Source organism: Mesoplodon mirus, assembly GCF_964341445.2.
Source record: "Mesoplodon mirus genome assembly, chromosome: X".
Taxonomy (NCBI): domain Eukaryota; kingdom Metazoa; phylum Chordata; class Mammalia; order Artiodactyla; family Ziphiidae; genus Mesoplodon; species Mesoplodon mirus.
In genome coordinates, this window is record NC_138981.1 from 60,198,163 (window position 1) to 60,224,651 (window position 26,489).

The 26,489-nt window shown below is 43.4% G+C and overlaps 3 protein-coding genes across 5 annotated transcripts in view; 2 read left to right on the forward strand and 1 right to left on the reverse strand.

Moving 5' to 3' along the window:
- The window catches only part of TAF1 (TATA-box binding protein associated factor 1), a 77,424-nt gene extending 68,589 nt beyond the window's left edge, over positions 1 to 8,835 (forward strand). For 2 of the 3 annotated variants that reach the window (XM_082609092.1, XM_082609093.1), the window contains exons 35-38: positions 1,761 to 1,886; positions 3,067 to 3,223; positions 3,815 to 3,992; positions 7,069 to 8,835. In XM_082609092.1, the coding sequence (XP_082465218.1) occupies positions 1,761 to 1,886; positions 3,067 to 3,223; positions 3,815 to 3,992; positions 7,069 to 7,291 (684 nt within the window). In that variant the 3' untranslated portion in view covers positions 7,292 to 8,835. Of the gene's footprint in view, positions 1 to 1,760; positions 1,887 to 2,698; positions 2,801 to 3,066; positions 3,224 to 3,814; positions 3,993 to 7,068 lie in introns of all 3 variants that reach the window. The other variant, XM_082609091.1, reaches the window with a different exon arrangement.
- Positions 8,836 to 14,311: 5,476 nt separating this feature from the next.
- Positions 14,312 to 17,724, forward strand: LOC309796103 (intraflagellar transport-associated protein-like). Its single transcript, XM_082609094.1, is given in 2 exon segments — positions 14,312 to 15,768; positions 15,771 to 17,724. Coding segments are annotated over 2 exon segments (720 nt in total). The 5' UTR covers positions 14,312 to 15,212; the 3' UTR covers positions 15,935 to 17,724.
- Positions 17,725 to 23,010: 5,286 nt separating this feature from the next.
- On the reverse strand, positions 23,011 to 24,993 carry LOC309797154 (oxysterols receptor LXR-beta-like). Its single transcript, XM_082610608.1, is given in 2 exon segments — positions 23,011 to 24,822; positions 24,824 to 24,993. Coding segments are annotated over 2 exon segments (1,419 nt in total). The 5' UTR covers positions 24,871 to 24,993; the 3' UTR covers positions 23,011 to 23,450.
- Between the last annotated feature and the right edge of the window lie 1,496 nt (positions 24,994 to 26,489).

Here is a 26,489-nt window from a genome sequence, read left to right on the forward strand (position 1 = left end):
CCCCTCCCACACTATCTCAAATGGTGGAGGAAAACCTGGCAACTGTTCTTCCTCTGGAGCAGTAGCTGTTGTTTTGTGCAGTTAAGAGGATCTCCTATGAGGAGTAGGGTGTAGGTATTGCCTCTTCATTATTCCAGTTCACTCTCTGATCATTGCCTTCACTCATATATACACGTTTTAAATTAGTAAGCCCAGTGCATTATTTCTAAACCTGAGGAAGATGCGCATGAGTGATTGTCCTTACTCATTACTACTCTCAAACCCAAATGTTATTAAAGTGTGTTTGTGTAAGTTTAACCTGTCATAATACAATTTTGTTGTGTAGAAACATGACAGAAATCGTACTTTACTTCCAGCTCTAAATGGTGGTAATCAATAATGTATTTTCACTCAACTATTTCTACCCAGCTTGTATTGCACCATACATTCAGCTTAACATTTTCTCTAAAATTGCTTGCTTTACATTTTCCCACATAGCGTTTCATTCCCTGATTTTCTCTTCTTTTGTTCCACAACTAGTTTATTTGCAGTGTAATGCTTTGAATTCTGTTTTGCTTCTCTTTCTCCAAAACCCTGTTCCCAATCAGCCTTGTTTGTTTGCTTTAAAAACAACAACAACAACAAAACCAACAACAAAGTAACACATGTGGGTTTTTTGTTGATAAAAGTAACATGTTCATTGGGACACATTGGAAAATATACAGAATAAATAAGTTACCTAAAATCAAGTCCACCAGTCAGAAAGAACCAACCACTGTGAACATTTTGGTGTGTTTCAAATCTGTAATGCGTGTACGTGTACGTTTCTAGACACATTTTTAAAGTGAAATTGGTCATTATGATTTTGTCTTGTTTTCGTTTCACATTATATCATGAGCCTTTTATTTCATTAAATAGTCTTTGAAAACATTTTTTAATAGCCACATAATATTTCTACCCTCAGCCAGCTTTTTAGAGAATGCTTTCCTACTTTTCCAGCCTGTTCTTTTTTAGTCCCTCCTGCCCTCCTTTCACTGAATAGTCCATTTGTTAAATCCCTGTTCTCTTCAGGAGAGGGAAGAAGGAAGGAAGCTATAATTTGTTGACTACCAAGCACTGGGTAAGGAGCATATACACATCTCTTAATTCTCCCAAACAACCTTGTGAGGTAGACATTATCATCCATGTTTCACAGTTGAGGAAATCAAGGCTTAGAGAAATGAAGTAATTTGTTAAAGTTACTCAGCTAGCAAATGGTAGAGCCAGGACTCAAACCCAGGGCGGTTTACTCCGAAGTCCATGGTTTTTCACCATGCCATTTTGCCTCGTAGCATCCTCTGGTGAGCTCATAAGCTCTTACCCCATTCCATGCTCTGGTTGGAACTGAAATTTCTTTATCCCATTTTCTATTAGATGTCTCTAAACCAAACAATCCAAATGGCACTGGTATGAAGCCCTGGGGCTAAAAACAATAAGACAAGGCTTAGAAGAAATTAGATTATTGACCATAAAGGCAGTTAGGACATAGAATTGTCCCATAGCTTTGATGCTTTTCTGCTTCAGGCTTCTGATCATATACATCAGATGCCTCTCTACTAGAATGAGCAACATTTGTGAGAGTCCCAAAAACCTGTCCATAAAACTATGTCAAAGCTATGTTTTCTCTTTAAATGGATTGTTCTGCATGACCTTTTTCTGCAGTGAATGCTCTAAAGGGGAGTTCTCTGTATTTCTTGCTCCCTTTACTAAATAGAAGCTAAGTTGTATGATTTGTGCCACAGCCTCCTGATTTGTATGATACCAACACATCCCTCAGTATGTCTCGAGATGCCTCTGTATTTCAAGATGAGAGCAATATGTCTGTCCTGGATATTCCCAATGCCACTCCAGAAAAGCAGGTGACACAGGTAGGATATTCTTTTTCTCTTTGTGAGATTGGTAGTATGCTTGGGAGTAGGGGATGGGGGAGTGATGGTGGTGATGTGTGGACATGTGTCAAGGACGATGATTGGACCCCTTGGCCCTGGGAATGAAGGCCTGGAAATGTGATTTCAAGGTGGGACGGTGGCAGGTCGCATGACTGGCATTGTCTTCTGTCTGTCACCATGGGCAGAGTCAGGCACAGCAGAGCTTAAGGGAAGGTACAAGTGTGAAAAATGTGTGAGGCATCACAGCAACCTGACAGGTGACTAGAAAGACCAACTGCATTCAGAGACAGAGTTCAAAATAATTGCCCCGCTACTTTACTGTATATGAGTTATCTAAATTAAAGTTATTTTTAAAACTAAGTTTTTTAACTTGGCCTTTTCTAGAGGTATCAGCAGATACTCCTGTTCTGAAGCCAGAAATCTTATCAGCTGATCTCAGTCAGGGTTCCACTGGAGAGTGCAAAATCCAGGAGGGTTTTTCTGTCCCAAAGAGTCCAACACAAGCTAGGGAAAGCTTGGTTTAGAAAGGAGGAGTCTCCTTGTGATGATACAGTAATAGTAGACCGAGGCCTTCCTGTTCTTTGGGGTTTTTTTCTTTTTTAACCCTGCCTGTGATTTCCAAAGAATGAATGGGGGAAAATGCACATGGCTTGAGCTGTGTAAACAGCCCCCACTAGCTGTGGGGTTGGCTGGGATATCAGGGAGGAGCATCGGTCCTGAGTGAGAGCCCTTGGTTAACTCCTCCTACTGGCACGTCCCTCAATGATGTGCTATTTGTGTTCCTTACTCAGATGCGCCAGGGCCGAGGTAGGCTGGGCGAGGAAGACTCTGATGTAGATATTGAAGGGTATGATGATGAGGAGGAGGATGGGAAACCTAAGACTCCAGCCCCAGTGAGTATGCTTACAGAAAGCTTATGGTTACATTATACCCTTATATGGTAGGAGCCCCAGTAGTACAGGACAGGCCAAATCCCCAGGCGCTATCAGAAGGTCTCCATAGTGAGGCCCAATCTGACTTTAAGAACCAGCTAAACAAATCTATCCACCAAAATTATGTAACTTCTTGTAAGGCAGCAAGGGGGGTGCGGCTGGTGGTGGCTTCTGGTCTTTTACTTGGTCGATTAATGGGACTTTTGTCCTCAACTGGTCTCATTTAGGAAGGTGAAGATGTAGATGGTGATCTTGCAGATGAAGAGGAGGGAACTGTGCAACAGCCTCAAGCCAGTGTCCTGTATGAGGATTTGCTTATGTCTGAAGGAGAAGATGATGAGGAAGATGCCGGGAGTGATGAAGAAGGAGATAACCCTTTCTCTGGTACGTAGCTCACCGTGGCACCCTCAGGACTTGGGAGGAAGCTCTGGGCTACATATGCTGTTACCAGAAACTGCTCTTTTATTGAAGTCCCATTAATAGACCTCAGGGTACTGAGCACTCACTCATAGGCTGATCAAATTCATTAGTCTTAGAAGAGGTGAAAAGATACAACACAGGAGGTACAAAAGATGACAGTCAAAAAGGCAATGCCAAAGCAGCAGTTTTGATTTGAATACTTGATAAAAATGAGATAGAAGTGTTATATGTGGCAATAGGGAAGGAAAATGAAGAAAAAAGATCCTGCTTTGGGATTTTTTTGTGGATTAATGGCAATGGCAGGGGATGAGTATAGGAGGAGATGATGGGGGGAAAAAGAACAGATAGATAGCACTGAAATGGAAAAAGGAAATGATTTTTTAATTCTCTTTCCAAACTACAGATCTTGTCAATGTTGACCCTAGGCAGTCCTCTGAGGTGAGGAGTCCAGGCAAGATGCCTCTGTAGATGCATGGGATTAACTAGTTCTGGAAGACTAAGCCAAAGATGTTAATTCTTTGTCAAACTTATCTCAGGATCTGTCTCTTTTCACAGCTATCCAGCTGAGTGAAAGTGGAAGTGACTCTGATGTGGAATCTGGTGGGATAAGACCCAAACGGCCCCGCCTGCTTCAGGAGAACACAAGGATGGGCATGGAAAATGAAGAAAGCATGATGTCCTATGAGGGAGACGGTGGGGAGGCTTCTCATGGTTTGGAGGATAGCAACATCAGGTAATCGGTAGCAACACGCTACAGGGCTGTGGCATCAGTGCCCAGCTATGATGTCAGAGGGCCCAGCATCAGATTACTTTCATCCATCAAACATTTCCTGAGCACCTACTAGGGCCAGGCACTGTGCTAGGCCCTTGGGGATACACAGAGGAGCAAGACATATCCTGCCCTTGAGGAGCTCACAGTCTAGTGGAAGAGACTGATACAACAAAATTATTACAAATACAGTGTGATAAGAGCTACGTAGCATAGGTTAAGTACAAAGTGCCAAGTCACCATTGAGGAGGGAGTATCTCGCTCTGCTTGGAGTAATCAGGGAAAGTGTCACAGATGAGGGAACATTTGAACTGGGCCTTAAAGGATGAATAGGAGTCTACTAAGTAGATAAGTGGCAGCAGGTAAGGAGATCCTTAGAGATGGAACAGTATGTTCAAAGGCACAGAAATATAGCAAAGTAAATTCCAGACAGAAGGGAGGTTTCTGGGCGTTGTGACTCTAGAAGTAGCAAGGGATTATACTGTAGAGGACCTTAACTGGTATGCTAAGACATTTGGATTGTGGTTAATGGGAATCATCACTTTAAGGAAAAGAAAGTAACATCAAATTTTTGTGTTAAATAACTCTAGGGCAGTGATAAGGAATTCAGCTAGAATCTGTTAGGGGTGGAAGAAAGGGGAGGGACATATTCAAGAGCTGTTCAGAGGGTAGATCAATTGGATTCAGGAGGTAAGGAGATTAGATATATAATGAATGGGAATGTCACTGAGAGAAGAAAGAGGAAAAACAGGTATTAGATGGAGTGGGAAAGGAGGCAAAAAATGAACTTGTCTGTGGATATGTTGGATTTAAGGTACATAAGATACATCTAAGCCACAGGTATCCAGCAAGCAGTTAAGAGTCTGTTCATCAGCAAATATTTACAAGTACAAAAGCAAGGATGTTGTCCTTGCTTCAAGGAGTTCAGTCTAGTGGGAAATCTAAAACAGGCAAACAGATGATGATCACAGTGTAACAAGAAAAGTGCTGTGATAGGCAACAACAGGATTTTTGGGGGACTTGGGTAGGAGTGGAGTAGGGGAGCTGGTTAGAGAAACTGAGCTGAATCAGAATAGGAATCAGCTAAATGAAAAAGAAAGTGAAGGACATTCCAGAGACTAAGAACAGCATGTATGATGACACAGAAACATGAAACACTTCTAGAGAATGCAAGTAGCTCAGTGTGGCTGGAGGTTTTGGTCATGATCCGTGTAATAGAGACAGTTTAAAGAAGTAGGTAAGGACCAAGTCATGAAGGGTCTGAAAATTGGGGGCAGACATTGAATGAGCATAGTATGATCATACCTGTATTTTGGAAAGGTTGCTCTGTGCCCCAGAAGAAAGATGGGCAAAAGCCATGAATTAACAGTTTACAAAAGAAATGCAAATGGCCAATAAATATATGAAAAAGTAGCTTCCCTAAGAATCAAAGAAATGCAATAAAACAATGAAATACAATTTTTACTTATAAGATGGGCAAAGATTAAAATAAATGATAACGCCCAGTGTTGGAAAAGGCATGAGGAAAAAGACATTCTGAAATGACTGGTTGGTAATGTAAATTGAAAGGGGTAGGTGAGAGAGATACAGCAATCTGTCATTATAAATCAGAAGCTTAAAACACGTGCATCCCCTTTGGCCCCCACATTCCATATCTAGGAAGTTATTCCATGGGAACGATAAAATACCTTCATCAAGATGTTTGTACAAGGATGTTTATCACAGCATTGTTTCTAATAGTGGGAAAATTGAAGACAGCTTAAATGTTCTAGTGAGACACTGTGAAATAAATCCTGTTACAGCCATACAGTGGAATACCATGCAGCTATTAAAATGATGCTATAGATGTATGTTTATTGACATGGAAAGATGTTCATTATAAACATTAGTGAAAAAGCAGATTCCTGAAGAGTATGTAGAGTATTCTAATTTTGTAAATAAAAAGAAAATGTTTAAGCATCAAAGTGAAGTGCATAGAAAAAAATTTAGAAGGTCGTATACCAAAAGATCATCTCTGGGTGGTAGCTTTATTGGTGTTTTTTTTTTTTTTTTCTTTTTTTCAGGTGTATATTCTTTTTTTTTAATTTATTTATTCATTTATTTAATTTTTGGCTGCGTTGGGTCTTCGCTGGTGCACGCGGGCTTTCTCTAGTTGCAGTGAGCGGGGGCTACTCTTTGTTGCGGGATGCAGGCTTCTCATTGTGGTGGCTTCTCGTTGCAGAGCACAGGCTCTAGGCACGTGGACTTCAGTAGTTGTGGCACACGGGCTTCAGTAGTTGTGGCTTGCGGGCTCTAGAGCACAGGCTCAGTAGCTGTGGCGCACGGGCTGAGTCGCTCCACGGCACGTGGGATCTTCCTGGACCAGGGCTCGAACCCGTGTCCTCTGCATTGGCAGGCGGATTCTTAACCACTGTGCCACCAGGGAAGCCCCTTCTGGTGTATATTCTAATTTTTTTTTAACCAGTGAACGTGCGTTACTTGTGGTTTTTTTTTAAGTAAAATTAAGAATAAACAAACAAACAAAAATAAACAGCACTCTGGCAGAAATGTGAAGAATTAATTGGGGGAGAGCAAGACTGGAGGCATGAAGACTGATTTCAGTGGTGCAGACGGCCAGGGATCACAAAGGACTAAGCCAAGGCAGGCAGAATAGGGCTGGAAAGGAGGGGATAGAGACAAGATATATTGAAAAGGTAGAATCTTCAGGATTGTTGACTAATTGGATATGTAGATGAGTGAAGCTGTAAGTGGCAGACAAAACTATGAGGCTCTCAGAGCATTTATGGTCATGTAAGCTGGCAGTGTGTTGTTCAGGTGTAGGGGAGTTTCTTTCATTCAGATTCTTGCATATATGAAGTTGGCAAGTTGATGTTTTTGAATAGGATCATTTTTCTCTCAGGGACCTGTAGAACAGTCCAGAACCGTCATTTTAGTGTCCAGGGGAGGTGAGATGGGCTGATCCCTTGGTGGCACCAAAAACGGGACTGGTCAGCTAGAGGATGGTGTCCGAGCTTGAGAGATGACATGTTTCTCTTCTCAGTTATGGGAGCTATGAGGAGCCTGATCCCAAGTCGAACACCCAAGACACAAGCTTCAGCAGCGTCGGTGGGTATGAGGTATCAGAGGAGGAAGAAGATGAGGAGGAGGAAGAGCAGCGCTCTGGGCCGAGCGTACTAAGCCAGGTCCACCTGTCAGAGGACGAGGAGGACAGTGAGGATTTCCACTCCATTGCTGGGGACAGTGACTTGGACTCTGATGAATGAGGCTTCCTTTGGGCCTCCTTGGTCAGCCTTCCCTGTTCTCCAGCCTAGGTGGTTCACCTTTCCCCCATATGTTTATATTTGTACAGTGTCTGATCTTGAAATCACCAGATTAACTAATACCGTAGCCTTTAAAAATTAGTAAGTAAGTAAATGATAAAAAATCACCTCTCCTGATGTTCCTGGGGCAGTGCCACCCTTTGATTTAAAATCAAGCAACCCCCTTCCCCCTACCACTAACAGAGAGTAATCTTCTTCTCCAGTGCCCCCTTTAACTCCATTTATTGCCCTTAGTATCATTCTTTCCTGGGGAAAGAAGAGAAATCATGAAAGAACTAATAACTTTATGTCCTCTTGATGTATTAGAAAATTTCCAAGCATGGTATCATCTCAGTTTTCTAATTTGCAGGCTGGAACAGGGGACAGCCCCTCTGCTGGGACAGAGAATTGGATTCTGGTGGACTCTATGCCACACTAAAAGCATAAACCTCTTGGACAAACTGAACTGCCCATTATTTTATTATTTATTTGATTATACAATGCCTTGTTCCTAAATGGATTGGAGGCAAATAACTATAAATCTTTGAAACAGCCTATATGTCAGAAATATGTCGCCATGTAAATGTGTTCTGTCCCTCCCCCCCAGGGGAAATGGTAGGGAAATGGTAAGTTCCTTAGGGCAAAGACTGTCTTCTGTTTCTTTTCATGCTTAGGATATGGTTCTGTGAGAGTAGGTACTCAGTAAATGTTCCTAGAATCATAAAATCCTCAACAGATTCGTTACTGAGCATCTGCTCCATGGTAAGCATTTCCATCAAAACGTTGGGATGCAAAATTAAATAAGATGCATTCCTTTCACTGAACAATATCACCATCCAGTTGGGGGAGGGGGAGTGGAATTCAAGACGTTAATAAATCATTACAGTACTGTGAGATAAGTGCAATTAAGAAGCTAGATCTAAAGTATAGGGGAAAATAGAAGAGTGATCATGTCTGAAAAAGTCAGGGAAGTCTTCCTAGAGGTAATTTTTAAGCTGATTGTTGAAGAATTAGTAGGAGCTTGCCAGATGGAAAAGTCCAGGCAGAGTGTAACATGAAGTGAAAAGGCCGAACTCCAGAAATGGCAGAGTGTGTTTCTAGTTTGTTTGTTTGTTTGTTTGTACCTGCCTTGTTCCAGAAAGGATTTAAGGTGGTTTATGTTCGAGTCCCTCAAATGCTGGAATGGCTAGAGATGAGACTGAAAGATGGATAGGAAGCATATCGTCAAAAGCTTTGAATTTGATGCTAATGCATGTGAATTCATATTATGAGAAATGAGGCGCTCTAGTGGAGTGATATAATCAGATTTGTGTTTTAGAAATTTTCTGTATATGAAATGAAGAAAAATTGAACAATCATGTAACAAGTGTGATACCGTTTTTGTAAATGACAAAACCCATGTGTGTGTATTTATATGTGTTTTTATATGTGTGTATATGCAAAGGAAAAGGTCTGAAAGGATATACACAAAACTGTTCACAGTGATAACCTCTGGGGAGTGGGATTGGAGGGGAGGGGGCTATATGCTTGTGTGTATACTGGGTGGGGTATTGTGCTTTTATTTCTGTATTTGAATTTTTTACAAGAATGTATTATTTTTGTAATAAAAAAAATTTTTTAAATTCCAGCACTAGTGCGGAGAGTGGTTTGGAGGGGGGCAAATCTAGTTCAAGTATGGGGTAGTGGAGCCTGAACTAGGGCTGTGGCATTAAGATGGCGAGGAGGGGGATGAATTTGAGAGCTGTTTAGGGGATAGACTCAACAGGACTTGATGACCAATTGGCATTTGGGAGTAGAGAAGGAAGAATGAAAGGTGGCTTCCAGAATTTTGGTTTAGCTTGATTGGATGGGTACATGGTATTCATTCATTCATTCAGCATTTATCGAGCCACCTTTTTATCAAGTAGTCTGCTAGATGCTGATACAGACGTTAAGATACAGTTTCTGATGGCAGGGCACTTAAGGTCTAGAATGAGTGGTAGACACATAAATATAAATAACTTTAATAAGAAATGATCATTTCAATAAATATTTACAAAGTTTCATGGTGATAAGGAGTTACCAACTCTGCTTATGAAGTAAGGATAAGAAGCCTTCATAGAGGGGAACCCTTCAGATAGATCATGAAGAGTAGGGAGGACTTTGCCGGGGTCCTCCTGGCAGTATTCTAGGCAGAGGGAACAGAATGCTTAGGGGCATAAAAGTACATGGTCTGTTCATGGAACAACAAATAGTTCTGGATGGATGGAATATAGGAAACATATGTAGTGTAGTGATTACAAGGCTCAGGATCAAATGCTCATCTTAGATCACTGGCACAGTGTGAAAAATGGATGGGCTGGGGAGGGGTGATGCCAGATGAGAGATGATGGAGACTTAAACTGGCTGAGGCATTGGCAGTAGGGGTGAAATGAAATTAAATTGGCTGAGGCATTGGCAGTAGGGGTGAAATGAGAGGTACCTCTTGGTGACTGATAGGATAATGGAAAGTTAAAAAGAAAAGTGGAATCTAGGTTTCTGACTTAGGTGATTGGGTAAATGGTGATGGCCATTCACTGAACAGATTGAGGGTGGAAGGTAGGAGAAATAGCTAAGTTCGCTTGGGAGCCTGTGTGTTTAAACTATGATAGGTAGAAAGCTTAGGATTTGTGCAAACTTGGGAGTAGGTGAAATCACACAGGAAGCCTGTGTAGAGTCAGAAGAGTATGGAGGGCAGAATGCTGGTATAGACCAATTTTTAGGGGTGGTCAGAAATAGAAGGAAAACTTGAAGAATGATATTTCTTAAACCAAGGAAGGAGTTTTAAAGGAAAAAAGAAAAATACTTAGCATATATACCACAGAAAAGTAAAATAAAGCCTGAGAGCCTTTGGGTTTGGCAACTAGGAGGTCCCTGGTGACTTTAGCTAGCAAGAGAGTGAGAATAGAAGCCAGCCAAGCAGGAGGGTGAGGGACAGATGGAAGATGAGGAAGTGACAAGAGAGATCATAGACTACTCTTTCAAGAAGCTAGGCTGTGAGGAATAAAAGAGGGAGAGAGTCTTAAGATGGAAGAAAAATAGGGACTTCCCTGGCTGTCCAGTGGTTAAGACTCTGCACCTCCACTGCAGGGGCCGCAGGTTTGATTCCTGGTCAGGGAATTAAGATCCTGCATGCGGCGCCTGTGCAGCGCAGCCAAAAATTTAAAAAAAAAAAAAAAAAAGATGGAAGATAAATAAGTACGCTTATGTAGGCTTAAGGGAGAAAGCAATAGAGAAGGAGGGGTTGGAAAAAAGCAAGAGAAGATAATTGTTGGAAAGACCTCTGTGAAAACAGGAAGGAATGTTAGCATAGATAGCATTTTCTCTTATAGGAGAAGAGATTCTCCCCCCGCCCCCCAGACAAAGGAAGGACGGAGACGGAGTTACAGTTACAGGCCTATAGATGAGGGAGATAGAAAGTTGGAGGAATTCACACTTCATAGCGTCAGTTTCCTCTGTGGAATAGGTAAAATCATCCTTGTGAGAAAAGTGAAAATGGGATGGGAGCTCGAATAAAAGTGTTGAACTGCTGAGAGAATGAAAAACGGGAAACCTGCTAAATGTCCATTAGTAGCAGAGAGGTTGAATTACGTACGTCCAGTCAAAAAATATGCAACTGTTGAAAAAGAATGAGGAAAATCTATATGTGCTAATATGGAAAGATATTCTTGAAGAAGTAAGTCTTAGAATAGTAGGTGGCATTTAATTTCACTTGTTTAGGAGACAAAAGGAATGTAAATCCATATTTGCATATTCACAGAGAAGATTTGGCATGTTGCGCTTCAAACTGTTAACACCTCTAGGAGTGAGGTAGGGTTGGGGAGGGGCACATTCTTTTCACTGTAAACCCTTCTATTAATGTTGAAGTGTTTCTTGGTATTTTTTTTTTAATGGTCATGAGGGAAATGGGAGCTGGAGCTGACGTGGGATCCATAAAATGATTGTTATAGGTGTTCAATGCACAAATGTGGTTAAAGTCTGTTTATCTAAAATGGTACCGATTTACTTTATTGTGTGATTTTTTTCCAAAGGTCCTCAGCAACACAGCTGTCATGGTGTAGAAGCAGAAAAGGTAAAGCAGTTTGCATGTGACTATAAATAGTTAGGGATGGTTAGAGCATGGTGCATATGGAAGGGGCTGGCAAAAGCTGAAACTAGAATTAGCCAGGGTCCAGATCATGGAGAGCTCTATATGCTTTGCTAAAGAATCTGGACATAATCCTAAAGGCAGTAGGAATCTACTGAAGGATTTGGATCACTTTAGCTGCAATTTGGGCTATGGACTATAGAATAGGACTGGAGATGGTTGTGGCAGTCATTTAAGCAAGATATGAGTCAGTTGTGAAACAAGAACAGGGGGCAAAGATTTGAGAGAATTGAGGAGGTAGAATCTACAAGTGATTGATTAAATGTGGGGGATATTTCAGTCAGTTAGTCAAATGCTGATTGAGCCTGGTGGGTGCCAGGCATTATTCTTTGTGCTCTGAATACAGCAGTGAATAAAACATACCCCCTTCCCTCAGAGAGTTTAGGATCTAGTGGGGGAGGAAGACAAACAAGTGAATGAGAGTGAGAGAAGTACTCCGAAGACAAAACAAAGTGATGTGAGAGGGTATGGGGTGAGGGTTCTAACTTAATGGTCAAGGAAGACCTTGCTGAGTAGCTCTCATTGGCGTATAAATATGCATGTATTACTGTGATAAAACATTTTTTTTTAATTTGAAGGAACCACAAAAGGTACTTTAAAAGACTGGCCAGAGAAGTATGAGGAAAACGGATACAGTTTTTGGGGACGCCAAAGGAGAATTTCAGAGGATGGAATGGTCAGCAATGTCCAGTATTTGCAGAAAGGTTAGTCAGATAAGGACTGAAATATGTCATTTGGACTTGGCAGTTGGTGAGCCTAATGAAAATAGTTTCTTTGGAATGGTGGATGCAGAAACCAGATGGCAAGTGGGTTTAAGAATTGAATTGAATGTGAAGTAGAAACAGAGCTTGATTTGATTAAATAATAGCTGTCATTCACTGTGCCAGCCTCTGTGCAGAGAGCTCTTCTTACCTGACCTCATTTAATCCTGAACCATCTATGAGATCAATATTATTCCCATTTTACAAATGAGAAAACTTCCTCAGGAGCACCAAGGGTAGAAGAGATTAGCCTTGGCCTAGAGAAGGGCCATCTTTAAATTAAGACCAGAAAGATGGGTATTGGATATAGAGAAGCAGTAGGAAGGAAACCATGACTCTGGGCATTGTGGACCATGGTAAGGAGTTTTGTCTATATTCTAAAAGTAGTGGGAAATTTTTCAGTGGGAGTGGGGTTGGAGCCTGAGAAGGTAACCTCAGGATTGAGTTTCCAAAACACCGGTTCCATATCAGTGTAAAAATAGACAAATTTTTTCCTATTGGTAGTTTAATCTCCTTTGGCAATTCCAGGGTCTTCGGTATTATAGTGCAAATATTTGCCTAAATATAATAATCTAATTTGTTTCCCCCTGACTTTGAAGATAAACCACTGATGTACTTGTACTGATTCCCAGGCCCCAGTTCAAACTTCTTGAGTCAGAGTGTCTGGGGAAGACTGGTGGTGTGTATATTTTACAGATGGCCCAAGTGATTTTTTTTTTTTTGGCCACGCCACACAGCTTGTGGGATATTAGTTCCCCGAATAGGGATTGAACCCGTGCCCTTGGCAGTGAAAGTGCGGAATCCTAACCGTTGGACTGCCAGGGAATTCCCTCCAAGTGATTCTTATCTGAGAAGTTTGGGAAACTCTGATTCAGCAACATTCCCAAATTAATGCTATCCTCTGTATCAGCTGTTGTTGCCAAAATCTTAGCTCTCTGTGCACCAGTGCCAAACAGAAATATGGAGACAGAGTGATGGAGGAGAAAGAAAGAGTGGCTTGCTTTCTTTGCCAGGCAAAGGGGAACACAGTAGGCTAGTGCCTCAAGAACTGTGCCCCCCTTCACTGGGGAATAGGGAGAAGTTGTATAGTCAGGGGTAGTGGTCAGAGGTATGTGATAAGGATCAAGGCAGTAACAGTCTTGCATTCTTCTTTCTTCTGCAAAGTTTCAGAAGGGTGGGGTTGCTGACAAGATTAGGGTGTGTGCAGGGTCTCCTACTAATTTCCTGAGCTTCTCTGGTCACTTTAATCTTGCCTCAGGTGGTTTTGTGGCTGCTCCTCCCTTGATTAGCAACTGTTCAGGTCTGCCCTTTGGAACTCAGGGAAGGTCATGGAGGCTGGAGTCTTGCTTACAAGAAATGGGGGACAAAAAGGCCTCCCGGCCCAGGAGCCCCAGAGGGCCCTGCTCAGCATTGGTCCCTCCCTTTTCTTTGATATTCCTCAATCTTGAGGAGAACAGATGTTGGACAAGAAAAGGGAACAATCGTTTTGGGTAGAGATGTTAGGCAGAGGAGCTCAGCTTTAGGGGGACTCGGTTTTCATCCCCACTTCAGCTGTATCTTTCCCCAAATCTTTTAGGGAACGGGGCGACAACAGCTTTAACTACTTCTTGCTGAGCTGGGGCGTATTCCTGCCTAAATTTGGGGGAATAGATAACGAATTAGAAATATTTGAGTTCCAAGTCCTGGATCCGAGTCTTATGTGATTAAGATCTCAGTCCTTTGTTTTGCCATTTTGGTGTAGCAGACCCAGTTAGAAGTAAGAGGAGTGACAACTAGAACTTTAGTAGACAGAACAGATCTCATTTCCTTGGGAATTCAGGGGAGTAAGTCTGAAGCCCAGTCTGGAACCAGCACTTCAGAGAGACTTATTGTAGCCAGTTGTTTCCAAACCATTCCCTGTATGGGGAAAACCTATCAAGGCAATCCTGAAGACCCAGAAATAGGAAGCTGACCACATGTCTAGCAGTTAGAATTATCGAAAGAATCAGCATATGAATCTATAGGTAGAAGGTATGAGAAAGGATAAGAAAACAGAACTTTCATTCCACTTGTCGGAACAAATACTTAAAGTTTCCCAAAGGGTGAGATGTCTGCTTCGCAGGAGTCTGTGCTGGCTGTAGGCAGCCTTGGCTGGTCAATAGCTGATAATCTTCTTACTCTGGTATGATGTACCCACGGTTTTACTCTATCTAATTTTAGAGAGGTGTGAGTAGTAAGAAGAACGTCCTAAGATAAGATCCCTTTCATTTTTTTCTTCAGGCTGCTTCTGCTGCTCAGGTCATTGCTCTTTTTGATACTTCAGCAGCACCCCGTCTCCCCCTTTGAAGGGATGTAAGAGAGCTTCCAGGTGAGAGGGAGATGAGCCAGGTCGAGGATCTCGGGCAAGCTGTCTACTTCTGATGTCGTCGTCTTCTCGCCCTGGTGTGCGTGTAGTTTCTCCTTTGTTGGATCATTGTTTTGAGGTGATTTTGAGGTCAGCCATCCTCTCTATGGGCCACTCCAGTGCAGGGGCCCTTTGTGAGTGGAAATTAATCGAAGAGTCAATTCCCTTCAGTTTCGCTGTGCATAAGCTAGTTAAGAGTACCTGAAAAGGGTCCTCCTGTCCATTATAACTTCTCCAGTATGCATAATCCCCTGGTTGCAGGTCATGGGGCATCTGATCTTCACCCAAAGAAATTACTGAGATAAGCTTCAGAAACAAGCTTAGAGTATCCTTTAATAATTCAATTAAGCTTTAAATTAATTTAACATAACAGCAAAGAACTATGTGAGAGATGAGTCTTAGTAACTACAAATCTCCATTAACAAAACTGGGATTTAAAAAAAAAAAAAAAAAAAAACTGGGGAGTTTGTCTCTGTGGCTCCGCGAGAGGAGTCTGTGAATAAAGACGCCGAAAACACGAAGGGACTAAATGGGAGCCAAGACGTAAAACTAGCGAAGGAGAGAGAATGTGGCTTCATGAATAGGAATGCCTGCCAGATACCAGAACTGGAGGTGATGGATGAAGATCGGCATATTGAAGAAGTCTTGGATAAGTTTGTTAATTGTCACGAGCAAACATATGAAGAATTTCTGAGCACTTTTGCTCATCTTTCAAAAGATAATGTGACCAAAAGAGGAGCCTTTGGAACCAATTCTTCAGAAAACAATTTTCCTTCAGTAAAATTTACTCAGAGAAATGAACCAAATGATCACCATCTCAGCAATAAAGCCATCTTTCTTCGTACTTCGTCACAGTGTTCAGAAGAGGAACAGATAGTGATGGATGAAGGCCAAAAAGTTGGCAGTTCCTTTCAAGGTGATCTGAATCAGGCAGGAAAGGTGAAGGTAGACACCTTCCTTGATTTAGAAGATTTGGACTTGGATGAAGACATTAAGCCCCAAATGATTTTGCTGCTGCTTCCAGGAGAGGTGGAGCAGGACATGAGCATGAGTGTTCCTTCTTACATTCCTTCTGTGGCCCAGCCTCTTACCTCTGAAGTGAAGCCAAGGCCCACTGGAAAAGGAGCAGACAAACAAAGATAGTCGGAGGTGAAGTTCGGCTGTTCTCACTTGATGAAGAATTTGATTATGATGCTGTGATTCTAACCCCCAAGTTCAGTCCTGCAGAGATAGATGCTATCAAAGAGCTATGTGAGCAAAAGAAAAAGAGCACAGACTTAGAGAATCCCCGGGACTGATCCACCAAGACATCTTCGTGTTTATTTTTATCTTGTTCTTATTCGAGCAACATTAGCATAAAATATATACCTACTATAAAAAAAAAACTGGGATTTAACATTCATTGAAAAATCCTTTTCTCTCTAAAATTACCCTCTTTTCTACTAAATGTAACCAAATTAAGAATCAATGGATTGCAAAATAAGTGTGGTCTCAATAAACTTGGTTTGATGATTTATTATATAACTGTAATTGATCATATAGACTTTTTACTTGCTGAAACTTTTTTTTTTTTTTTTTTTTTTTTTGCGGTACACAGGCCTCTCACTGTTGTGGCCTCTCCCCTTGCGGAGCCTGTGCTCCGACGTGCAGGCTCAGCAGCCATGGCTCACGGGCCTAGCCGCCCTGCGGTACGTGGGATCTTCCCGGACCGGGGTACGAACCCGTGTCCCCTGCATCAGCAGGCGGACTCTCAACCACTGCGCCACCAGGGAAACCCTACTTGCTGAAACTCTTATAAGGAGTCTCAGACTGCACTTTTAAAGGACCTCTCAGGGCTAGAAAAGTCACGCCAAGGGCTTATCACAGATTTTTGCCTAACAGATGTAGGTGAATTCCTCCCTTTTTGAGGTCTCCAAAATACCTTGGGATTTCTGTAACCACTAGTGAGGTAGCCTTCCTAATTTATCTGATAAAGCTGCAGGGAACCTAAGAGTTTCCAATCTCTGGAGGGAGCAGATAGAGAGATAAGATAAATGTTTCAATTCTGTTTACAAAAAAGTATAATTTACCAAATTTCTGTAAGTTACAGTGAATTTGAGGGGAAGGTTTCCTTATACCTGGAAAACACAGGTTTAAACCGGTAATTTTTTCAGATAGAAACCATAAAAATAACCATATTCGCCAGTTCACTCCATCCTATATAACTAATCCTTTTTTGGTTAACAGCTTTATGAGGCCATCAGGTTTTTCATTAGAATTCTTCAATTTCTTACCCAGTTCATCATTATGGTCTGAAAGTCAGAAACTTGTATATATCCAAAAGTCCTTTCTATAAATCTTCTTGAAGGGGAAGCATTTTTTGCAAAGGCATTAGATTGAAACCGTAAGTGTCTATAATGACAAAAGACTTAAGGCACGTTTGTTAAGGAACCTCCATACTGTCCTCCATAGTGGCTGTATCAAATTACATTCCCACCAGCAGTGCAAGAGTGTTCCCTGTTCTCCACACCCTCTCCAGCATTTGTTTCTAGATTTTTTGACGTTGGCCATTCTGACCCGTGTGAGATGATATCTCATTGTAGTTTTGATTTGGGCACATACCCTGAGAAAACCATAATTCAAAGAGTCATGTACCAAAATGTTCATTGCAGCGCTATTTACAATAGCCAGGAGATGGAAGCAACCGAAGTGTCCATCATCGGATGAATGGATAAAGAAGATGTGGCACATATATACAATGGAATATTACTCAGCCATAAAAAGAAACGAAATTGAGTTATTTGTAGTGAGGTGGATGGACCTAGAGTCTGTCATACAGAGTGAGGTAAGTCAGAAAGAGAAAAACAAATACCGTATGCTAACACATATATATGGAATCTAAGAAAAAAAAAGTCATGAAGAGCCTAGGGGTAAGACAGGAATAAAGACACAGACCCACTAGAGAATGGACTTGAGGATATGGGGGGGGGAAGGGTAAGCTGTGACAAAGTGAGAGAGTGACATGGACGTATATACACTACCAAACGTAAAATAGATAGCTAGTGGGAAGCAGCCGCATAGCACAGGGAGATCAGCTGGGTGCTTTGTGACCACCTCGAGGGGTGGGATAGGGAGGGTGGGAGGGAGGGAGACGCAAGAGGGCAGAGATATGGGAACATACGTATATATGTATAACTGATTCACTTTGTTATAAAGCAGAAACTAACACACCATTGTAAAGCAATTATACTCCAATAAAGATGTTTTTAAAAAAGCCATGTTTAAAATCTGATTACAATGCAATTGACAAAGTAACTTGGTTACTGTTGTGATATACAACATTTTAAGATAATAACTAGAATTATGACTGATAACATTTTATTACCAGGATATATCAGATCTTTATGAAGTCCATATAATTTCTAGAATATCTGTATTAGTAACATTTACCATACAATATAACCTAAGAAGATTTATTACTCATTTGACAATACTTCCCATGTAATTTAACATACCAAATGAACCTGATTAGTATCTCTCTTTGGGATGTTTCAGGGCCACTGTGGAAAACAGTATGGATATTTCTCAGAAAACTAAAAATAGAACTACCATACGACCCAGCAATTCCACTCCTGGGCATATATCTGTAAAAAGCAAAATATGGGGAGGGGGAAGGATAAGCTGCGAGAGAGAGGCATGGACATATATATACACTACCAAATGTAAAATAGATAGCTAGTGGGAAGCAGCCCATAGCACAGGGAGATCATCTTGGTGCTTTGTGACCACCTAGAGGGGTGGGGTAGGGAGGGTGGGAGGGAGGGAGACGCAAGAGGGAAGAGATATGGGAACATATGTATATGTATTACTGATTCACTTTGTTATAAAGCAGAAACTAACACACCATTGTGAGGCAATTGTACTCCAATAAAGATTTAAAAAAGAAAAGAATACTTTGGAGGGAGAAACCAAATCCAGTCTTGTTCTAGCCCATTCCTATTGAAATCCATGTACCCAACTAAATTTAGTCCAGTCTTAGAAAATCCTGATCATGTATCATTCTTTTCAGTATTTTTCATTCTTCACACATTTTTTAATGCTTTTTAAAAAAATTTATTTAATTTGTTTTTGACTGCGTTGGGTCTTCGTTGCCACGTGCAGGCTTTCTGTAGTTGTGGGAGCGGGGGCTACTCTTCGTTGAGGTGTGTGGGCTTCTCATTGTGGTGGCTTCTCTTGTTGTGGAGCACAGGCTCTAGGCATGCGGGCTTCAGTCGTTGTGGCTCAAGGGCTCTAGAGCGCAGGCTCAGTATTTTTGGCGCACGGGCTTAGTTGCTCCACAGCATGTGGGATCTTCCAGGACCCGGGCTCGAACCCGTGTCACCTGCATTGGCAGGTGGATTCTTAACCACTGTGCCACCAGGAAAGCCCTTCATAACTTCTTTTACTAAAAACACATATCTTACTTTCCTTACAAGTTTTTTCCCATTGAGTTCATTTTCTTGTTGACAAATTTGTAATAGATACAGAATAAGGTCTTATTTGATCTCTAGTAAACCTAGGTGTACAACAAAAGTATTATACTTGACATTGATGACTCTAACATATCTATATTAATCAAACAAACAAGCTTAAACCACCTTCAATACCAGATATCAGTTTAGTACTGAATATTTTCCAGATGACATGAACGTGAAATTCATTCTAGCCAGATTATTTTCTATTTCTGAGTATTTATATAAGCACTTAATTTTTTTAAAAAGCCAACTAAGTAGAGCTCTTTTATGAATTCATTTTTGGCAATACCATACACCTAAAACACACATATACGAACACACAAACAAACATAGAGGCCCCATAGTTTCCATTCGAATTTCAGCCCTGAGTCAGATACAGCATAAAAGCCATCAGTTACAAGGGGTTGGATTCAAATTGGGCTTCTAGCAGATGGAACACATCAAGGTCACCTATCTAGATGGTTAAACCCTTTTTACTAGTGTCTACAGAAGAAAAGACACTTAAGATTTCTATTTATCCTTGACAAGTCAAATTCTAAATTACTTTACCCTCTTTAAAATTTCCAGTTTAAAAGGATGGCAGAGGTAGGTGTTCCTGAGAAGACCAGATAGGACATTTGCATCTCAATGGTACAGGCAAGTTCCTCCTAGGATGACTTTGTTTCCCTTTTGTTTAATATTTATAAGCCTCTTGGGCTTCCCTGGTGGCGCAGTGGTTGAGAGTCTGCCTGCCGATGCAGGGGACGTGGGTTCGTGCCCCAGTCTGGGAAGATCCCACATGCCGCGGAGCCGCTGGGCCCGTGAGCCATGGCCGCTGAGCCTGTGCGTCCGGAGCCTGTGCTCCGCAACGGGAGAGGCCACAACAGTGAGAGGCCCGTGTGCAGCAAAAAAGAAAAAAAAAAATATATATATATATATTTATAAGCCTCTTAAGATAAATAGGGAAGGTTTTGGGAGTGGTAAAAGAGATTGGTGGGTTTTGGATTATTTTCGGAGCCACACCTCTGGTCCGGTAAAGACTACATTTGTAAAACAAGGACAGTTTTGTTTTCTTTTTCAAAGAATTGGGTGGCTACCTCAATGATATTGAGGGACTGACATACCCATTCACCCATGTTGGAAAGTTTTACTTTTCCTCATTTAGCTTAGGGGAGAAGGCCTCTTCCAGACTTCCTATCAGGCTCTGAATATCAGCTATGGTTAGTTTAGTCAGACCAGTGGCCTCCTATTTTGGTAATCTATTTATAAACAATTTTTGAGGATCTTCCCTACTTTTCAGAAATTGGTACCTTATATTTAGATACTATATAACCCTTTTACTTAATAATCACCGGCTGGATATCTTTGGCCAAGCCGGGAACCTCGATATTCCACGTTCCAGGGTCTACTAAGGCTTATCAGAACAATCTGAAGGAGTAAGGGAACGTGCAGAAGTGGGGGAGGCTTGTTTTCCTCCCTCAGCCAGGAGAGTTTTTCTGATTCCTCAGGCTTTCAATTATAGGGGAAAGTCCTGGACATAAGGGAACCTCAGTCCATTTTCCCATCCTGTGGCAATAAAGATCTAATTGTAAGAGACCCATTTTTAGGCCATTTTTCTTTGTCATTGGATCATAGCTATAGGTTGACCAGTCATTCAAAAAGTGTTCTAAGGGGCTCCCAGGTGGGGGTGGAACCCTAGAGGAAGCGCTTCCCATTCTAGCTTGAGCAGTTAGTAACATGTCTGCGCGCTGAAACCAAAGTAACCAAACGAACCCAGACCTTGCCAGCTGGAAGCCACACTCAAAATTTAAAAAAACAGCAAAGAGATGCCCAGAAATCAAAAACCAAATGGCAAAAATGCCCCAAATATGACTTCCCAGTCCCACTAGACCTGTGACCTTTGTCCCAAGTGGCGCCTTACAAATGGAATTTCCCTTCATAGGGAGAACTCCCACTCCCCAAACTGGAACCGAAGTTCCCCAACTGAACAAAGTCAAAAAGGCCATGGTGTGCACTCCAGGGGACTTACCAAATTGCTGGCAGGTTTGTTGCGATGTACCAAACGCCCTCTTTCTAATCCTCCAAGAGTTAATGTTTTCTCAGAGTAGGTGTCCGGGCTGATGCGGAGAAGGGAGAAGGAAGGTGTCCTCAAGGCAAAGAAAGCCTCGGCAGCTGCTAGGGCAACCTCTCCCCCATCTCCGCCGCAGCCATGGAGTTCTGCAGCTGAGACGGTGGGTTGGATGTGATCAGGGCAGGGCCCTATGGCAGGGGAACCCTGGCGATCTGGCCTCAGAGAAATCCTCCAACCCTCTGCTCTCCCTGAGGAGGGTGGCGTGGAGAGAAATCCCTGAGCAACAGATCAAGCCGAGGGCCCTACGGGGCCTCCTGCCCACAAGTCAATCCTGGACGAGCCCCCAATTTTGTTGCCAAAATCTTGGCTCTCTGTGCGGCAATGCCAAACAGGAATATGGAGACAGTGTTATGGAGGAGAAAGAGTGGCTTGCTTTCTTTGCCAGGCAAAGGGGAGCACAGTAGGCTAGCACCTCAAGAACTGTGTCCCCTTCACTGGGGAATAGGGAGAGGTTATATAGTGAGGGGTAGTGGTCAGAGGTATGTGATAAGGATCAAGGCAGTAACAGTCTTGCATTCTTCTTTCTTCTGCAAAGTTTCAAAAGGGTGGGGTTGCTGACAAGATTAGGGTGTATGCAGGGTCTCCTAACCTCCTGAGCTTCTCTGGTCCCTTTAGTCTTGCCTCAGGCCCTTGATTAGCAACTGTTCAGGTCTGCCCTTTGGAACTCAGGGAAGGTCATGGAGGCTGGAGTCTTGCCTACAAGAAATGGGGGACAAAAAGGCCTCCCTGCCCAGGAGCCCCAGAGTTTCCTGCTCGGCATCACTTTTCTTCAACAAGTATTACATCAAAATGGGAATAGGGGTTGCTTATTGTAAATTTAAATTCCTGGGCTTGGAATGTGCATTTTTAACATGCACATCTATAATTCTGATACAGATAGCCCTTAAAATAATACTAGCAACAATATTCATAATAATCCTTTGGTAAACATAAGTACTTTAGAAGAAATATAGAATCACAATATTTTAATTATCAGGTATATAGTATTACAACTTTATCCTTTGCTTTTTGGTTCATAATAACTTAATATTCAAGGTTTTTAAAAATAATAAATTACCCTTAATGTTATACATTCAATCTATTATTTATAAATGTCATATATAAACTGACAAGTTACATATAAATTATAAATTCTGCAAGTTGGTTTAAATAGATGTAAGACTTTAAAAATCATTTATTTAAAACTGCCTGTACAGGTTTGGATTTTCCACATTTTGGGGTCTCAGAATGCAGTGTTTTCAATCAACTGCACATTATAGCTTTTTAACTTTTAAAAATACCCACTCATCCTGATTTACGGTAAAATAAAAATGTGTACTTATATCCTGTGTTTGTGACTCTCTCACTTACAGAGTACAAATAAGAACTTGTATCAACCAAAAATTTGACTGAGTTAACTGTAAGAAGTGGTCAAATAACAGAGTAAGCCGAATTAAATTACATTTTAGTAGGTGAAGGGTATGTCATATCAATGATCACAAATTTATTCATTTTTCCTGTGTTTCCTTCTTATGAAATCTGGAATACTATAAAGGGAGGAAACAGCTATATGGGAAAACTTGGGAGCACATTTATTTGCTCTAGTTCCCAAAACTAGAGACATAGTTAAATACTTAGGAAGGAAAAAGAATTTATCAATGAAAAATGGAGGTTGGTAGGGTGCCAGATATATTTTGCTTCAGTTTTCACAGCTGTATCAGAAGAAAGTATATTAGAAGTTGTTTATTTTAGACAACTCACTTCCTAAATTCCTTTATCCTAAATATTGACAGTCTGCCTATCTTTTATTTTATTTTTTTCTATTCATATTTTATTTTCCTGTTTTTTTTTTTTTTTAGTTTTTATTAAATAAAAGGAGCAGAGGGAGGGGGGCCTGTGTCTCTCGGGCTCTGGGGGAGCCACAGGCCCTCCCCTGCATCCCAAGGTGCACTGCGTGGTAGGCTTGAGGTGTAAGCTGGGCAGGGAGGGCAGCTGGGAGTGCTGGGAGAGGTCGTGATCTGTGACCCATCTACCCCTCCCAGGAAGACTCAGTGGGCGGGGAGAGAGGCTCCCGGACCCCGACTGGGGCTCATCCTGAGGGTTGAGGGCTGGTGGGGCCAGGGCCTGAGCTCCAAGCCACAGGGCGGGACCCCAGGCCCAGCCTGGCCCATCCACACCCCAGTGTTCATTCACTGGAGGGTGCAGGGTGGTGGGGCAGGGTGGCCGGGCCCCTCATTCGTGGACGTCCCAGATCTCGGATAGCAAAGGCAGCAGCTTCTTGTCCTGGAGCCGCAGGGCGAAGACCTGCTCCGAGTGCACGGAGCTGAGCGTGCGCAGGCTCACGAGCTTCATCAGCATGCGGGGGAAACGCAGCTGGTCCTGTGGCCTCTTGATGCGGGTGTAGGACAGCAGCGCGTCCACGTAGGGCTGCTGCAGCGCCTCGACTCGGCTCGGCTCCTGCACGTTGGGCCTGTCGGCCGAGAAGATGTTGATGGCGATGAGGAGGGCGTACTCAGCATCGTCCAGGCCCAGGCGCCTCATGGCCCGCGAGAACTCGAAGATGGGGTTGATGAATTCCACCTGCAGGCCTGCGTGGTGGAAGTCATCCTTGCTGTAGGTGAAGTCTTTCAGGAACGTGATGCACTCAGTCTCGTGGTTGTAGCGTCTGGCCGTCTCCAGCAGCATGATCTCAATGGTAGATGCCTTCAGGAGGGCGATCTGGTCCTCACGACCCAGCTGCAGGAAGCCAGGCACCTGCTTGGCAAAGTCCACGATCTCCTGGACTGAGATGATGGCCAGCTCCGTGAAGTGGGCAAAACGCTGCTGGCGAGCATCACGGGACTGCGGGTCTGCGCCCAAGGGCCAGGGCGTGACTTTAGGCTGGTCAGAGAAGGAGCGTTTATTGCACTGCAGCTGGGCCGCCACCAATTGCTGGATCATTAGTTCCTGAGCGGCTGTTAACTGGACACCCTCGCCTTCCCCGGAGCCCTGGCCACCCCCATCAGACCCTCCAGGGGAGGCCCCAGGCCCAGAGGCTGAGCTGCTGCTGACTCCCAGCCCTGTGGGTGACGACTGCTGCTGCTGCTTCCGTATCTTCTTCTTCCGGATCTGTTCTTTGGAGAGGACGCACTGCTCCCGCATCCCAGCCTCCTTGCATTTTCGCAGCCGGCATTGCTGGCACTTGCGCCGCATGAAGGCATCCATCTGGCAGGTTCCACCGCCCCGGCAGGCGTAGCGCCCGGCCCCGCCTCGGATCACACTTCGCCTGAAGAAGCCCTTGCAGCCTTCGCAGCTGAGCACGTTGTAGTGGAAGCCAGAGGCTGTGTCCCCGCACACCTGGCACAGCTCGTCGCCCAGCATCTTTGGAGCCGGGCCCTTCTTTCGCTTGCGCTCTGGCTCCTCTGCTGTGTCTAGGATGACCACGATGGAAGCTGAGTTGGCCCCATCAGTGCCTGGGACATCAGGATCCGCCCCTGGGCACGGCTCAGGGCCATCCTCCTTTCCATCAGGTGAAGAAGAGGGGGTGCTAGGGCCATTTCCAGGCAAGGGGGTGTCCAGGGAACTCGTGGCGGGGGTGGACATGGTGGGGTCACGGAGCAGCCTCTCTCCAGGTCCCGCCCCTCTCCGAACACCAGTGGGGGGCGGGGCTCATGGCTGCGCGCGAGGGTCTCGTGGGCGGCCTCTCGTGGGGTCCCCTACTCCCGTTGCCCTGGAAACAGCCGGGGGCTGCGCGAGCCTTGGTCTGCTTCTCTTCCTCCTCCTCTGTGTACACTGGCCTGCCTATCTTTTAAACTAACATCAGCATAGTGCTGGGCACATATTATGACCCTGAAGGCAAGAGTTTAAACCAGTCTTATTTGTTTCTTTGTTTCTTCCCCCAATACACTGGGAGTTAAGAAGAGCATTCATTAGTAAACAAATGTTCTAGATTCTGGGAGAGGGGGGACAGGGTGGCTCTAGATTCTGGTGGTAGGGAAGGTCACCAGAGTCTGGGAAGGGTTTTTTTTAAAGCCTCCCAAGTGATAGGAAGACCTGCCCCACCCCCCACCCCCCGCCCCGCCCTTCCCCAATCCCTGATTTAGACACTTTGATGAAGTTTCCCCGATATTATATTAAAACAATTCGTAGGCTTCAATACTTAAATTTGAAACTAATGGATTTCTTATCAATGAGGAATTTTCAGCCTTTACCTTTGTTCTCTATCAAACAGCTCTCAGTCTATCAAACAGTGGTTAAAATAATGGATCTTACCCTGTTTGGGGATATGGACAATTTTGAAAATATAGTAAAAGCTGTGATATAAATACACATAAAGTTTTTTTATTTTATTTTATTTATTTATTTTATTTATTTTTTTTTTTTGCGGTACGCGGGCCTCTCACTGATTGTGGCCTCTCCCATCGCGGAGCACAGGCTCCGGGCGTGCAGGCTCAGTGGCCATGGCTCACGGTCCCAGCCGGCATGTGGGATCTTCCCGGACCGGGGTACGAACCCGTGTCCCCTGCATCGGCAGGCGGACTCTCAACCACTGCGCCACCAGGGAAGCCCAAGTTTTTTTTTTTTTTTTTTTTTTTTTTTTTCTTTTTGCGGTATGCGGGCCTCCCACTGTTGTGGCCTCTCCCGCCGCGGAGCACAGGCTCCGGACGCGCAGGCCCAGCAGCCATGGCTCACGGGCCCAGCCGCTCCGCGGCATATGGGATCCTCCCAGACCGGGGCACGAACCCGTATCCCCTGCATCGGCAGGCGGACTCTCAACCACTGCGCCACCAGGGAGGCCCAGTTTTTTTATTTAAAAAAATAATTTTTTTAATTTTTATTTTATAGTGGAGCATAGCTGATTAACAATGTTGTGTTGGTTTCAGGTGTACAACATAGTTATACATATACACGTATCTATTCTTTTTCAAGTTCTTTTCTCATTTAGGTTATTACAGAGTATTTTTTTTTCTTTTTTTTTTCTTTTTGGCTGCGTTGGGTCTTCGTTGCTGTGCGCGGGCTTTCTCTAGTTGCGCCAAGCGGAGCGGGGGCTACTCTTCATTGTGGTGCGCGGGTTTCTCATTGCGGTGGCTTCTCTTGTTGCAGAGCATGGACTCTAGGCGTCCGGAGTTCAGTAGTTGTGGCACACCGGTTCAGTAGTGGTGGCTAGCGGGCTCTAGAGCGCAGGCTCAGTAGTTGTGGCGCACGGACTGAGTTGCTCTGCGGCATGTGGGAACTTCCCGGACCAGGGCTTGAACCCGTGTCCCCTGTATTGGCAGGCGGATTCTTAACCAC